Here is a 13,143-nt window from a genome sequence, read left to right as displayed (position 1 = left end):
ATAATAATAACAACAACAATAATAATAATAATAAATATATTTATATAGCGCCTTTCCACAGCTCAAGGACACTTTACATTCCAAACTAATAGACAGAGGAGAACAACAAACAAAAGACCAATGATATAAATATTTCTGTTACGAAAAGAGCCAAAGTACTGAAGAAATAAAGGTGTTTTAAGTTGTGATTTGAAAGTCGAGATAGCGTTAACATTTCAGGGGTTCTGGGCAAGTGAATTCCAAAGTTTTGGAGCCATGACAACAAATGATCTAAAACCCATGTTGGAGAAGTGGAAATGTGGTACAATGAGTAGGCCTGAATCAGAGGATCTGAGAGTCCATACTGCGATGCAGGGATGAAGGAGCGCAGATACAGATGTTAAAAAATAAGTACACCCCATGGAAATTGTTGACTTTTTTGACATATTTGGACAAGCAAACATTTGAAACTGTTCCGATTAAAAAAGTTGATATACTTGAACAAACCCACAAGGAAAAATAGCTTTTTCAATCATTTATTCAGCAGAAATATAAATAGAAGTGATATTTTTCTGTGGAAAAAGTAAGTATACCCTTGGCCTCAGAGGTTAGTATTGCCCTCTTTAGTAGAAATAACTTCTTGTTTTGCATAATCATCCACCAGGCTTGCTGGAATTTTTAACCACTCTTCCATGCAACATTCTTTCATTTGCATGATGTTTGAAGGTTTTCATGTATGTACTGCCTGTTTCAGATCCCCCCACAACATTGCAGTGGGATTCACATCAGGCTTTGACTAGGCTAGTCCATAACCCTTCATTTCTTCTTTTTGAGAAATTCCTTGGTGGATTTGCTAGTCTGCTTATTATCATTATCCTGTTGAAAGGTCCACTTTCCATTCCACTTCAACTTTCAGACAGATGGCCTCACACATTATCTTCAAGCACTCTTTGATATGATGCATAGTTGAATCAAGGAATGTAAGCTGTCCAGACCCTGAGGCAGTGAAGCAACCCCAAACCATAACATTTCCACCACAGTTGGTATGAGGTGCATCTCCTGAAAAGCTGTCATTGGTCTGCACCAGAAATGTCTGCTGTTACTGAGCCCAACAACTCTAACTTTGATTCATCTGTCCAGAGCACATTATTCCAAAAGGCCTGGCCTTTGCCTATATGCTCATTTGCAAACTCTCATCTTGCAGAGGCTTTTTCCTGGCACGCCTCCCATGCAGGTCAAATTTGCCCAATCTCTTTCTGATTGTAGAAGCATGCACTTTGAGACAGTTTCAAGACTTACCAGCAGATCCTGTGATGAAATTTTGGGGTTCTTGGAGCCTTCTTTTTGCATCAGACAAACTCCTCTTGGGCTGATTTTGCTGGGACAGCCAGTCCTACACAAATTGGCAGTCATTTGAAAATTGGCACCTTTTGTAGATGATTTTCCTTACAGTGGAATGATGTAATTCAAATAATTTGGAGATCTTTTTAAATCCTTTGCCAGACTCATAGGCATCCACAACCTTTTTCTGAAGGACATACAGAACTCTATAAACCTTGGCATGACACCACACACCTCAATAACAAAGGCAACACCAGACACTAGATATGAGAGGGGTATAAATAAGACAGGTTCCACCTGCAATCTCTAAGCAGGTTCTAATAACTGTCCCCCAATCTTCAACACCTGATTCTAATTTTATGGATTTAAATGTGTGATAAATGTAGAGGTGTACTTTCCATGGGACTCTTGTTAATGAAAATTACTATAAAATGTAAATTGTATGTGTCATTTGAAAGAGTGTATCACCTTCATTAATAGGCACTGTTTTGAAGAGGATCAAATGTTTGCTTGTCCAAATATGTAAAAGAAAAAAAAAAAGCCAACAATTTCCGTGGGGTGTACTTATTTTTTCACATGGCTGTAGATCCCTGAGGTTTCAGTGTGATAAAGATACTGAACAATATATGTAGGTGTTTGAGGAACATCATGACAGATCATCAATAAAAATCATGGCAGATGGCGTGTTTTTAGACGGCATGGCCTTCGTTCCTCAAAGACGTTTCATATATCACATATAAAAGACTTGTACCTTTCCTACAGCAGGAGCTATAAAGAAAGTGCTATAAAGTTGTATTATCTTTTCAATTGGTTAGGATTGATAAAGCATATAGTTTGTTTCTTTTTTTTTCCCCCATGCTATAATTATATACCATCTTGGTCCATTGTTCACATGTAATATGAAGGCGGCAAAACATTACACAAAACAAATGTTACATGAAAATACGGTGTAAATGGAAGTAAGATTATCCTACTGACAGCTTCTTCACTCTTTTTTATTTTTATTTTTACTCGGTTTTTCTGGTTATCACTGCAATATTGGAAGCTGCTTTGAAGACCAACAGCAGAGTTAGAGCTAAATAGATGGAGATTTACCGGGGTGGAGAGGTGGCTATGAGGAGTTATAGCAGCCTCATCAGCAGAGGCCATAGAGTGTGGGATCGATACTCTACTAATGCAACGCTTTCATTATTCCTCCTGACCCAGGGACAGACACTAAAAGCAGCCAGGCTAATCCGTTGGCTCCGGGACCCTTAAGGGGATGTCTCAGTCACTTTCCACACTAGATGCCTCAAACTCTCAGGACCTTTACTACCAAGCATTAAGAGGGACACATTAACACATAGCCTTTGAATAGCGCATCCGGCATTTTTATGTGCCTAACAAGAACACAATAAATTGCTCCTCATTACGCAGTAATTAACTCCACCCCTCCCCCCCAGTCAAGGCCCATCCATTCCCTCCTCCTGCTGTGCGCCTCTTTAATTTCCTCACCTCCACAGGGGGTAGGCGCACAGCGATAGGATACCATGCTCCATCATTTCCTGCCATACTGTATGTGCTTTCTGCAGATCCAGTCCACAAGATGTCTAATAGGACAACACCTGGAAGAGGGCGGGTGTCTTGTGAACTAAGAGGATAAAGTTGAACTTTCAACTGTTTAAAAGGTTGTCGAACTAGTGATGGGTTAAATCCTTGATAATCCCTACAGACCTTCTAAAGTCTCTTGAGGTTTTTAAAGAACTTGCAGTGTTAATTGTTAAAATGAGGTTATGGACACAAAGGAAAATCACCTGTCACAAGACAGAGATGGCGTGGTGATTGAAAGGTATCGCTAATGCAAGCCCACATACCAGCTTCAAAGCACCCGTTAGGGAATATATATTAAGTTTGGATAGCCCAAAGGCACATATCCTAACTTACTAAAAGGAGCGGGTTATCACATTGATTGGGAATGTACCTGACACACACACACACACACACACACACACACACACCATCTCAGATGGCCCATATACTACAAAAGATAATCTTGGGGAATGCTGTAAATTAATATTGTTCTGGCATTAATACTGTGGAGTAATTCTCTGGTTTTAGTGCTATATGAACAGATATTTGGTTTATTGGAAATTCTCTATAGCACTGTAGAATCAACTCACCATTATACTCTGAAAGACACTAAATACTAGGTAACACTACACAATAGCACACACAAGTACCAGTAAAGGTTCATTTAATGAATTTGTTTATTAATACAACACATACATTTTGTGCTTTAAATATGGTAGCATTTCATAACACAAATCATCACTGTGTTCTTGGTGTTACCAACTTTAATTTTCTAAAAACTGGTCGAATATGACCCTTCATAAAAGGAACATTAAAACAAATAGCATTTATCTCATCAAATAACTCTACTGTGCACTTCAAAATATTATAAAACCACAACACCAGTTCAACTACTACTTATGCCGCCACTATGAGTGCATCAACAGCATCGACCAAAATAGGTGTGTAAGTGTAGTATATATTTACTGCAAAAAGCTCATTAGAACCACATGGTCAAATTATGCCAAAACACAGAGTTACACAAAGCATCGGGACTGTATTTCCACATAGGACATGGCTTTGGTAATATTTGATGAGACACAAATGCTTAAAAAAAAAAAAAGCTATAAATGTACAATGTTAATATTTCATTGAGTCTTGCCCCACAGCAGGGCTGTGCATAGCGGGGATAAAATAAATAAATAAATAAATAACTACTAGTGTTGTGCACTTCAGAGGAAAGCCTCACATTAATGAGGTGAAGAGACAATAAAAAAAGCCTAATTATGGTTAAAAAAAAAAAAAAGAAAGAAAATTATAAACATGACAGCACAATGAATAGAGACTGCTTGTCAATGGCAAAATAAAACACATGATTCTGTATACTAGTATACAATAATGAAATCATTCTACATTTCATTCTTCTTTGCAAACTGTAATGTACTGCAGTACAACACGTCCCAGAGAAGCAGTTAGAGAATACACATTGCTCTGGACATAGACATAATGCAATAAATTTGAGCAGATGATAGGAAAATTCACACCGTATGCAAAACCATTAGAAAATCTAAACAGCCCATGCGTCTCCCAAAGCTATCAGGAAATTTGACAAGGATCCAAAAAGTTTAAGGCATACAGATGTTTTTGGTTTAACCAAGCATCTGTTTGCACAAGCATGACTTGTGTAGAAAAACCACAGTGGGACATAATAAGTTACTTTATGGCACTATAATAAGCTGGGTTTTATAATTACTTAAACAAAAAGCAAATTGGACATGACCTGAGAACTCTTTTGAAACAGTCTAAGCCTGTAATGTAGAACATGCATCAGTGAGGCTATGCAGCATTCACATTAAATCGTTTAAAAAGAGACTACAATACAGATTATTTCTCTTTGGAGTTAAAATGGAATTTAGGAACGATTTCATGCGATACATTGGTTTACACACTAGGCAATCAGATGGATTCTATATGAGAAACATTCATTTTCTTTGATACATGCTTTTACACACTGGAAAAGAGGTTCAGCTGAGGAAAACTGGCGAACAATAAACATGCCCAGTTATCTTTTTCCTGCAGGGACATGCTAATAGAGTACCATTTTAAAGTTCTGGAATAGTCAAACTGCAGTGAGGCATCAGAAAAACATTATTTCATTCATCTGTATGCCATACATGCTCTAATGTTACTGGCAAATTTCAATATGTAAACATAGACTAACCGCACCTAATTCAGTTCTACAGTGATATTCAGAACAAGCTGTACAAGCAGACTCCTGGGTACCTGAAGTTTTTATTTGTTGGAGAGATTCAAAATGGCTGACTTCAATGTTGGGAACCTGAAGAGTTTCATGACATGATTGGTAGGAATCATACACACTCACACACAGAGTTAAATCCTTAAGAAGCTCCCACTGTTTCATAGAACTGATAATGGTACTCTGATGAGTGGTGAAACATTTTGAAAGTTATACCACAATAACATGTTACCTTGAATTACTAATATGACATGAAAATGATACAAATGATGAGCAAATACACTACATGTCCAAAAGTATGTGGACACCTGGCCACCTCACTATATTCGGTTCTTCCCCAAACTGTTGCTACAAAGTTGGAAGCACACAATTGTCTAGGATGTCTTTGTATGCTGTAGCATTAAGATTTCCCTTCTCTAGGCCTAACCGGTCCAAAAATGTTCCAGTAGAACAATGCCCCTGTGCATAAAGCAAGTTCCATGAAGACATGGTTTGCCAAGTTTGGTGTGGAAGAACTTGAGTTGTATACACAAAAGCCCCCTCATCCCCACTGAACACCTTCAGAATGAATAGGAACACCACCAGGCCTTTTTTCCTGATCTCACTAATGCTCTTGAGGCTGAATAGGAAATTTCTACTGCTGTGTTTCAAAACCTTGTGGAAAGATTTCCCAAAAGACTAGAGGAATGGGATGTTCAGTAAGTACATATGGGTATGACGGTCAGGTGTCCACATACTTTTGGCCATATAGTGTATGTCTCTGCTAATATCTCTTTTAGGCAGCAGAAGAGAAGGATGAATAAATAACACGCACATATGCGTACATTCTGTTCCCACTGTTTTCCCATTACATGACAAGAGCTCACCTCTGACAGAAACAATCTACTAAGTTTTCTCTGTGCACTCGAGTGAGTGGTCTACCAAAAAAAGAGAGCAAAGGTTGATGGGCTCTAGAAAAACAAGTGTCCTACAGAAACAACATCTCATGCTGTTTGTGTGAACAAACAACCGTACTCCAACTGAAACAGGATGCATGCTCAAGGGTAACATGATGACCATTACACCTCCTCATGACATTCACAATTTTGATCAAACTGCCATGAGCATGCACAAGAGCTTGTGTCAGCATCTCTCGTCCCTTCTTCGATGCATGCCAAAACTTACCATTAGGCAACTCCATAGACATACTGCATTCATAGATGATGTTTATGTAATATTTCAACTGACACTCGCATTATGTGAAATAAGCAGTAATACTGACAATGCTGCATTACCCATTGGCTTCAGAGTAGCCCTGTGTTCTTCAGGTCTACTGCCCAGTTTGGTGGCTTTGCTAGCATGTTAACGGTAGCAAATCTCTGAAATCTCCATGGCTAACTCCAGGCAATCGCTGGTTTCTTGGCAGGCATCAAATAGGTCACAGTCGATGTTGCAGTGACAGTTCCAATCGCTGCTTTGGACTGGTTCTAATGGAGCAAACAAATAGCTGCAGGCTGGGCAGATTTGAGTAGCGGCACGTTTGCATGTGTCAGGCAGCATGAGGCACAGATCATAGAACTGACAGAAGAGGCAGTTGAGTATGATCCCCGCACAGGCATCTGATCAGCAGAGAAGAAGTAATCAAGGTAGTATCAGGCAATAAGCAAGGAAGTCATTCCTTATTCATAGCTATCACAGAGCGGAAAACATAAGCTGTCTCAAGGCATCTTAATGGAGTGTACTAACGGTTGTCTTGCAGTTTATCAGTTTAGTCAGCAGGATTTTTTTTTATAGCCAGCTCATATATACTAATTGCATATATTGTGATCATAAGCAGGTGGTAGCTACACTGAAGTAGCTATTTGAAGGAAAATGTGCATATATAAGAAACCAAAAGTATTTGGCCTGTCAGAAAGGCTAGCCTATGTGTGACATGGCTTGTTTTGAATTGTGTTTTAAATTATTCTGCACTCCGTATGACACCCATGTATCTATCTGATCCATCAATATATATATATATATATATATATATATATATATATATATATATATATATATATATATATATATACACACACACACACATATGCAGAAGATTATTACAGGCAGTGAAACTATGATGAGCCATGAAATTCATTACTCATGTCATTAAATTGTATAGCTAAAGAAAGTCTTTAATGACTTATGACAAGAACACCAAGTACGTCATCACACATGTAATAAAATCTAAAAGCTTAAAAGAAACATCTTGGCTTCTAGAGAGACACTCAAAGTCCCTTAATGGTATCTGTCTGCATCTCTTGTTTATACCATTTAAAAGCACCCTTTTCTCCCCTGGCATTTCCTAACACATGCATAATTTAATGAATCACATTTTCCTCCCTAAGAGAGAGGGAACTCAGGGAGTCGTTTGAAGGCCTAATCAATTACCATCCATCTTTATTGGTGATAGTTTCTTTCTTTTAAGTCAAAAGGTCACCTCTACTGTCTTTTTCACACCCGTAGGTCAGACTAAATGAATATATTCAAAATGTAATTTTTTGACGTGCAATTAACGTTGAATTAACATGGATAAATCTGGATTATTAGAAACATGTAGTATAGGTCAACAGTTTTTACTATTCCCACGTAATAAGAGCAACCACTCATGAATCGACATCCCCATTAATACTGAAACTATGATCTGCGGAAACTTGATGCTTAGTGACCTTGAAATTGCAATTGTGTTGAATATATGAATTAGAAACATAACATGACAAGAAAGGGTTAATTATCATAGTTACTCTAGAGCTTTAGAGCTTACTACTAATTATAAAACCAGTACAACCCCTTTATAACTGCCCAATAATATGATGTTGGTTGATACTCTGTATATGCCTAATTGGTATTCAGATAGCTTAAACAATATGGCACTTTTGCACCCATATTAATAACAGCAAAGGCATTTGATTCACCTTCAGCATCCTGAGTGTCAGGTAAGGAGTTTGTGGAAGAGGAGACAGTGCTACACCTATCCACAGAGGAGAGGGTATAAGAGGATCCAGTAGAGGCTGCATCTGCTTTGGTTTCTCCAGGATCAAGCTCAGGTATGGGGCTAAGTTTTTGCAGGGTCCTGCCTGGAGCTGTGTTAGTCACCTTCTTATCTGGAAAATCTGAGGAAACATTGTGTCATGAGTGTAAAACAAACAAGAATTTTTAAATAAGCTAGATAAATAAGCTAACCAAGCTCAAACGGCATAATCCGATAGATTTTCTGTTAAAACACAACGCTGAGATCTTTGCCTTTAAAAAGCAAAACAAAACAAAACAAAACAAAAATCAGTCACAGACAGTTCTTCACCACACCACAGAGGACAATCTCCCCTGAGTTCTAGACTCTCTCATTTATTATTTCCATTTCCTCTTTGTATAATATATAAAACACATATATTGGAAATAACGTCAAGCCTTACTGACAGTTTGTGTGAGCCTTTGGTTCTTGACTGCTATTTCTGTGTATGACCTTGCCTAGTTTCTTGGTCTCTCACTTTTTGGATAACCTTTGACACTGATATTCTGTGTACCAATCTCTGTCTATAACCTTGCCACGGAATTGTCCTTTGGATACCGCTGTACAGTGCCTTACCTGTGCCTTACCTGTGTACCTGTGTAAGATTTTTGTAATATGGATTGTTTCTGTTAATAAACACCTGCACATGGATCTACAGTATAAATCCTTCTGTAAACACCATGCTAAAGAAGTGTGTTGAAGTACATCCATAGGTACATAGACGGTGGTAGAAGTACGCAAGTCCTCCCCGTTAATAAAAAGGACTTGAGTTATGATATTGAAATACTAGTACCGATCTGTGCTTAAGTAAGTAATGTAGTAAACAGTGTGAATTTACCAGTGAATTTACATGTAGCAGACGTTTGAATCAATTTGAAGTCAACTTACTGCCCAACAAACAAATTGTGTCTTAAGTAAATGTTGTGTGGTTTGCCTTGCAGCTGACTCAAACTACAGTATAAATACACCCCATTTATGAAGAGAAAGGAAAGTAATAATGTATTAATGTTAGACAGGTGTAGGGGACTCAAAACAGAATGCATATCTTTTAAAGAAAGTGAAACTATAGTTCTTAAATTGCATCATCCATCCATTCATCTTCTATACAGCTTATTCTTTTCAGGGTCACGGGGAACCTAGAGCCTATCCCAGGGAGCATGGGGCACAAGGCGGGGTACACCTTGGACAGGGTGCCAATCCATTGCAGGGCACAATCACATGCAATCACACACCCATTCATACACTACGGACACTTTGGACATGCCAATCAGTCTACAATGCATGTCTTTGGATTGGGGGAGGAAACAGGAGTACCCGAGGAAACCCCCGCAGCATGGGGAGAACATGCAAACTCCACACACACAGGGCCATGGTGGGAATCGAACCCCCAACCCTGGAGGTGTGAGGCGAACGTGCAAACCACTAAGCCACCGCGTGTCCTGAATTGCATCATATATAATGTAAATTAAAGAAATACAGTAAACCGTTTCGGCCTCAGACAAGTATTTGCCCCCAGCATTTGTCCTCAAGCTTAAATGCTCATAAGCTTGGCCAAATCCATGGCTGAAATATGCTCCCACTCAGCTGCTGGCCTCCGAGCCCAAAACTCCTTCAATAATGAATCTGTTTTCACAGACAGAATGGAAAGCAAACTATTAATGAATTATGGTCCTGACTGAGCATGCCTGTTTATTTTTCTCCCACCTATCCAAAATGAATTATTCAATGGACTTTTTCTCTCTTTTATTTAACATTTAATGTGTTATTAATATTGCAGACGTATTTTTCCTTAAAGATATCTCGCATTGTTAGAAAAGTAAAAGTAAGAAAGATGGTTTGAGGTGCACTGCGTGAATTTATTCCCACCTACATGAAACGATTCAGAAAATTAGGTAAAATTTTGGTTGTGTCTAATCATCTTGGCATCATCAAGTGTCTCCGAATAACCAATTGTTTATGGTGATTTATCAGAAAGGTTTATGAACCTTCTGTTACATTCTGTTACCAAAGCATTTGTTGTGTGTGTTAATAAAATTATACAAAAAACGACCAAAATAATAAAAGACAAACTATGAAATTTAGTACAATAGAATAATATCTGAACATGTCATTCACAATGTGTCATCAGCCTTATCTCACACAAAATAAGTAGGATCTCAAATGAGCAAGAGTTCAAGATTTCAAACAAAGGAAATTAGACTGGAAAATCAACCTCACAAGATCTCTCTCTCTCTCTCTCTCTCTCTCTGTCTCTCTCTCTCTCTCTCTGTCTCTCTCAGCATAAACTTAATTCATAATTTTTTAAATAGGTGTTGTCTTGTGGCAATTTGTCCAAAGTGCTACTGTGAGACCACGTCACAACCTATTCCAAAGAGGCCTCACAAAGCGTGACAATAAGAAAGGCAATCCTGTAGATAACTTCTATTCAGTTGTGTAGTAAAACTGTCCAGTTAGGAACACTTAGACTAAAGAATGACGTGCAATGATCTATCAATTCTAATCTTGAATCTGGGACTCAAGCATTAGATTAAATAGCTTAATTAAAAACTGAAAAAAGCTTTACTCCTTACCATCTTGAACCAAGATGCTTTTCTCCTCGGCTCGATCAAAGTCACACTGTTCAATCACTTCATCACTTCTGGCAGTTTTTCCAGCCATCTACACCATCATGACAATAAAACACAGATGATACAGGGCAAAAGGTTGAAACATGACATGAGACAACGCCGGACGCCTGACTTGATTAAGTTGCACAATTATAAACGAAGCACAGAGTACAAATAACTGGCAGACAAATCAATAATAGTCTACTGATAACACAAAGGAAATCTGTACATGCATGCTTTGGAAACACTGTGTGAAGGTTTGCCATATAAAAACATTAATAATAAGTAACAACAGTAACAAATTCTGGGAAGATTTTATATCATATAACATTTTAAACCACATTCAAACTGTCCATATTTGATCAATATGGGGGTAAGTGAGCCCTGGTTAAGCACAGGACTTTATTTATACACAAAACAAAACACTTCATCATGCTGTATTTGCCCAGTTATACTATACCAGTGTATAGTGTATAGACTATATGTATAGTCCCAGTGTATAGTGTATAGTGTATAGACTATATGTATAGTCCCAGTGTATAGGCTATTATTGTGTATTTGTAGAGTCGAAACTAGAAAATATTGTAAAAGGAACCGACAGAAAGTGCTGTAAATGCCCCGAATTTAGGAAAATTCATCAGGACTTACCATTAAGCTACATAGAAGATGAATAAGAAGTCGTCACACTCAGGATAACCGCTTTCACACACTTCATACTGAGCTTATGGTGCGCGCGAGGACATCTCCTCAAGCCATCCACCCTTACTTAAGCCGCGATATTACAGCATTAGTGCATAAAAACATATATTTATACGTTTGTAAAGCTGCAGAAGGGATAAAGTCATGGAGGACAACAACACAAAATATTCAACTGGTTTATGAAACGATTCGGGCGCTCCTGATCAAATGACTGACGAACGATTCACGAATGATTCATTCTATTTGATCGACTCCTTTAGAGGAATCAGAAGAATCAATACGCAAGGGCGAACGAATCAAAAGCTTTTTTTTTTTTTTTTTCAATATATCTGCGCAACACAGTCTTGCTAAAACACTACAAATGTATAGGAGTAAATACAATAAAAACATAACGAAACAAACAAACAAACAAGCAAACAACAGCAACAAAAAACACTGAATAGGTATCACAATCAAACTTGTCAGTTGATTGGTATTTTGCTATTTCTACAAGTTTGTTGTTGTTGTTGTTGTTGTTGTTGTGGGGTTTTTTTTGTGTATTGGAAGTTTGAGTCATTATCTAATCACATATCTGTAAATTTGCCTACTTAATAAAATCCCCCCAAATCTAGTCTATTAATGATGTTTCACTGTGAAGATTTTTACAGAAAACTTTGTTGGAATATATATTGTTTCATCAAGAAAATGTCAAATAACATTATGCAAAATAGTGTAAGCCCTTTTTAGCATAAAGTCTAATGTCACGCTAACAATTGTCAACATTTTGTGAAATTCCCCTGCAAAATGCTTGTATGTAAATTAGGGGTACACTCTAAAAAGTGATTATGGCTTTCTGTAGGTTTTTTTTTTTTTTTTTTTTTTTTTACATACTGATATAATGTTCATGTTACTACAATAAATCAAGTTTGCAAATTCTATTTCATGAGTTTAACATAAACCTGCCATAACTTAACTGTTTACTTTTTGTTTAATTTACACATTGTATTTAAGTGGAAATGTCGGATTTAATTTAAAAACATTGATCTGTGCGGGTTTCGTTTCAGTGTAGGAAAGAACATGTAAAAAATCAGAAATGCAGGTCATCTGGAAATAGAGATATTTGGTTCTAAATATAGAAAAACAACAACATGACTGAGGGGAAAATACTGTTTTAACAATACAATGTGTTTCCACTTTAGTTTAATAAGTGGGGTTTATAAGGTTTTTGGTATGGAAAAGGAAATTGATGTACTATATCATAATGACATAAATAGAAGACAGATATAGCAGGTAACATGTTTTTCAGGGAGGTATGATATGGTGTGATTCTTTAAAGTTGCTAAATTTCAGATAATGTGGTTGTCACTAGTGGTCAGTCAAATCAACATGTTTCTATTAAGTTTAGATAATAAAACATGTTACATGCAGTTTATCCAAGAAATCTGAAAAATGATTGACTTGACCTAGCATACAGTGTGTCGAGTTTATCTCAGATGAAGCAGGCTGTGCAACTAAATTACACCAAACCTTCCCTTGTTTAAAAGTACAACTTTTATTTTTAAAAAAGGCTTTTTAATTACTCTGATATATACTGAGCCATTTAAATCTACTTGACCTTAAGTATTAAAATAGCAGAAAACTGGGCATTTATGTACTATAAGGCTTTCTGTGTGTTTTGTGGTGCTAAGAGGACAATTTAAATGAGA

At 37.3% G+C, this 13,143-nt stretch overlaps 1 protein-coding gene across 1 annotated transcript; it reads right to left on the bottom strand.

Moving 5' to 3' along the window:
• Nucleotides 1-5,404: 5,404 nt before the first annotated feature.
• Nucleotides 5,405-11,618, bottom strand: mdfic2 (MyoD family inhibitor domain containing 2). The gene is made up of 4 exons (XM_053636949.1): nt 11,408-11,618; nt 10,724-10,811; nt 8,059-8,256; nt 5,405-6,723 (listed from the first exon to the last, which is right to left on the bottom strand). Exons 1-4 carry the CDS (start codon nt 11,408-11,410, stop codon nt 6,467-6,469), a joined length of 546 nt encoding a protein of 181 aa, XP_053492924.1. The 5' UTR covers nt 11,411-11,618; the 3' UTR covers nt 5,405-6,466.
• Nucleotides 11,619-13,143: the final 1,525 nt, after the last annotated feature.

The sequence above is a fragment of the Ictalurus furcatus genome, chromosome 11 (assembly GCF_023375685.1).
Source record: "Ictalurus furcatus strain D&B chromosome 11, Billie_1.0, whole genome shotgun sequence".
In the NCBI taxonomy this organism is placed as follows: Eukaryota; Metazoa; Chordata; class Actinopteri; order Siluriformes; family Ictaluridae; genus Ictalurus; species Ictalurus furcatus.
Note: the sequence above shows the minus strand (reverse complement) of the source record. Positions and strands in the feature narration are given on the sequence as shown.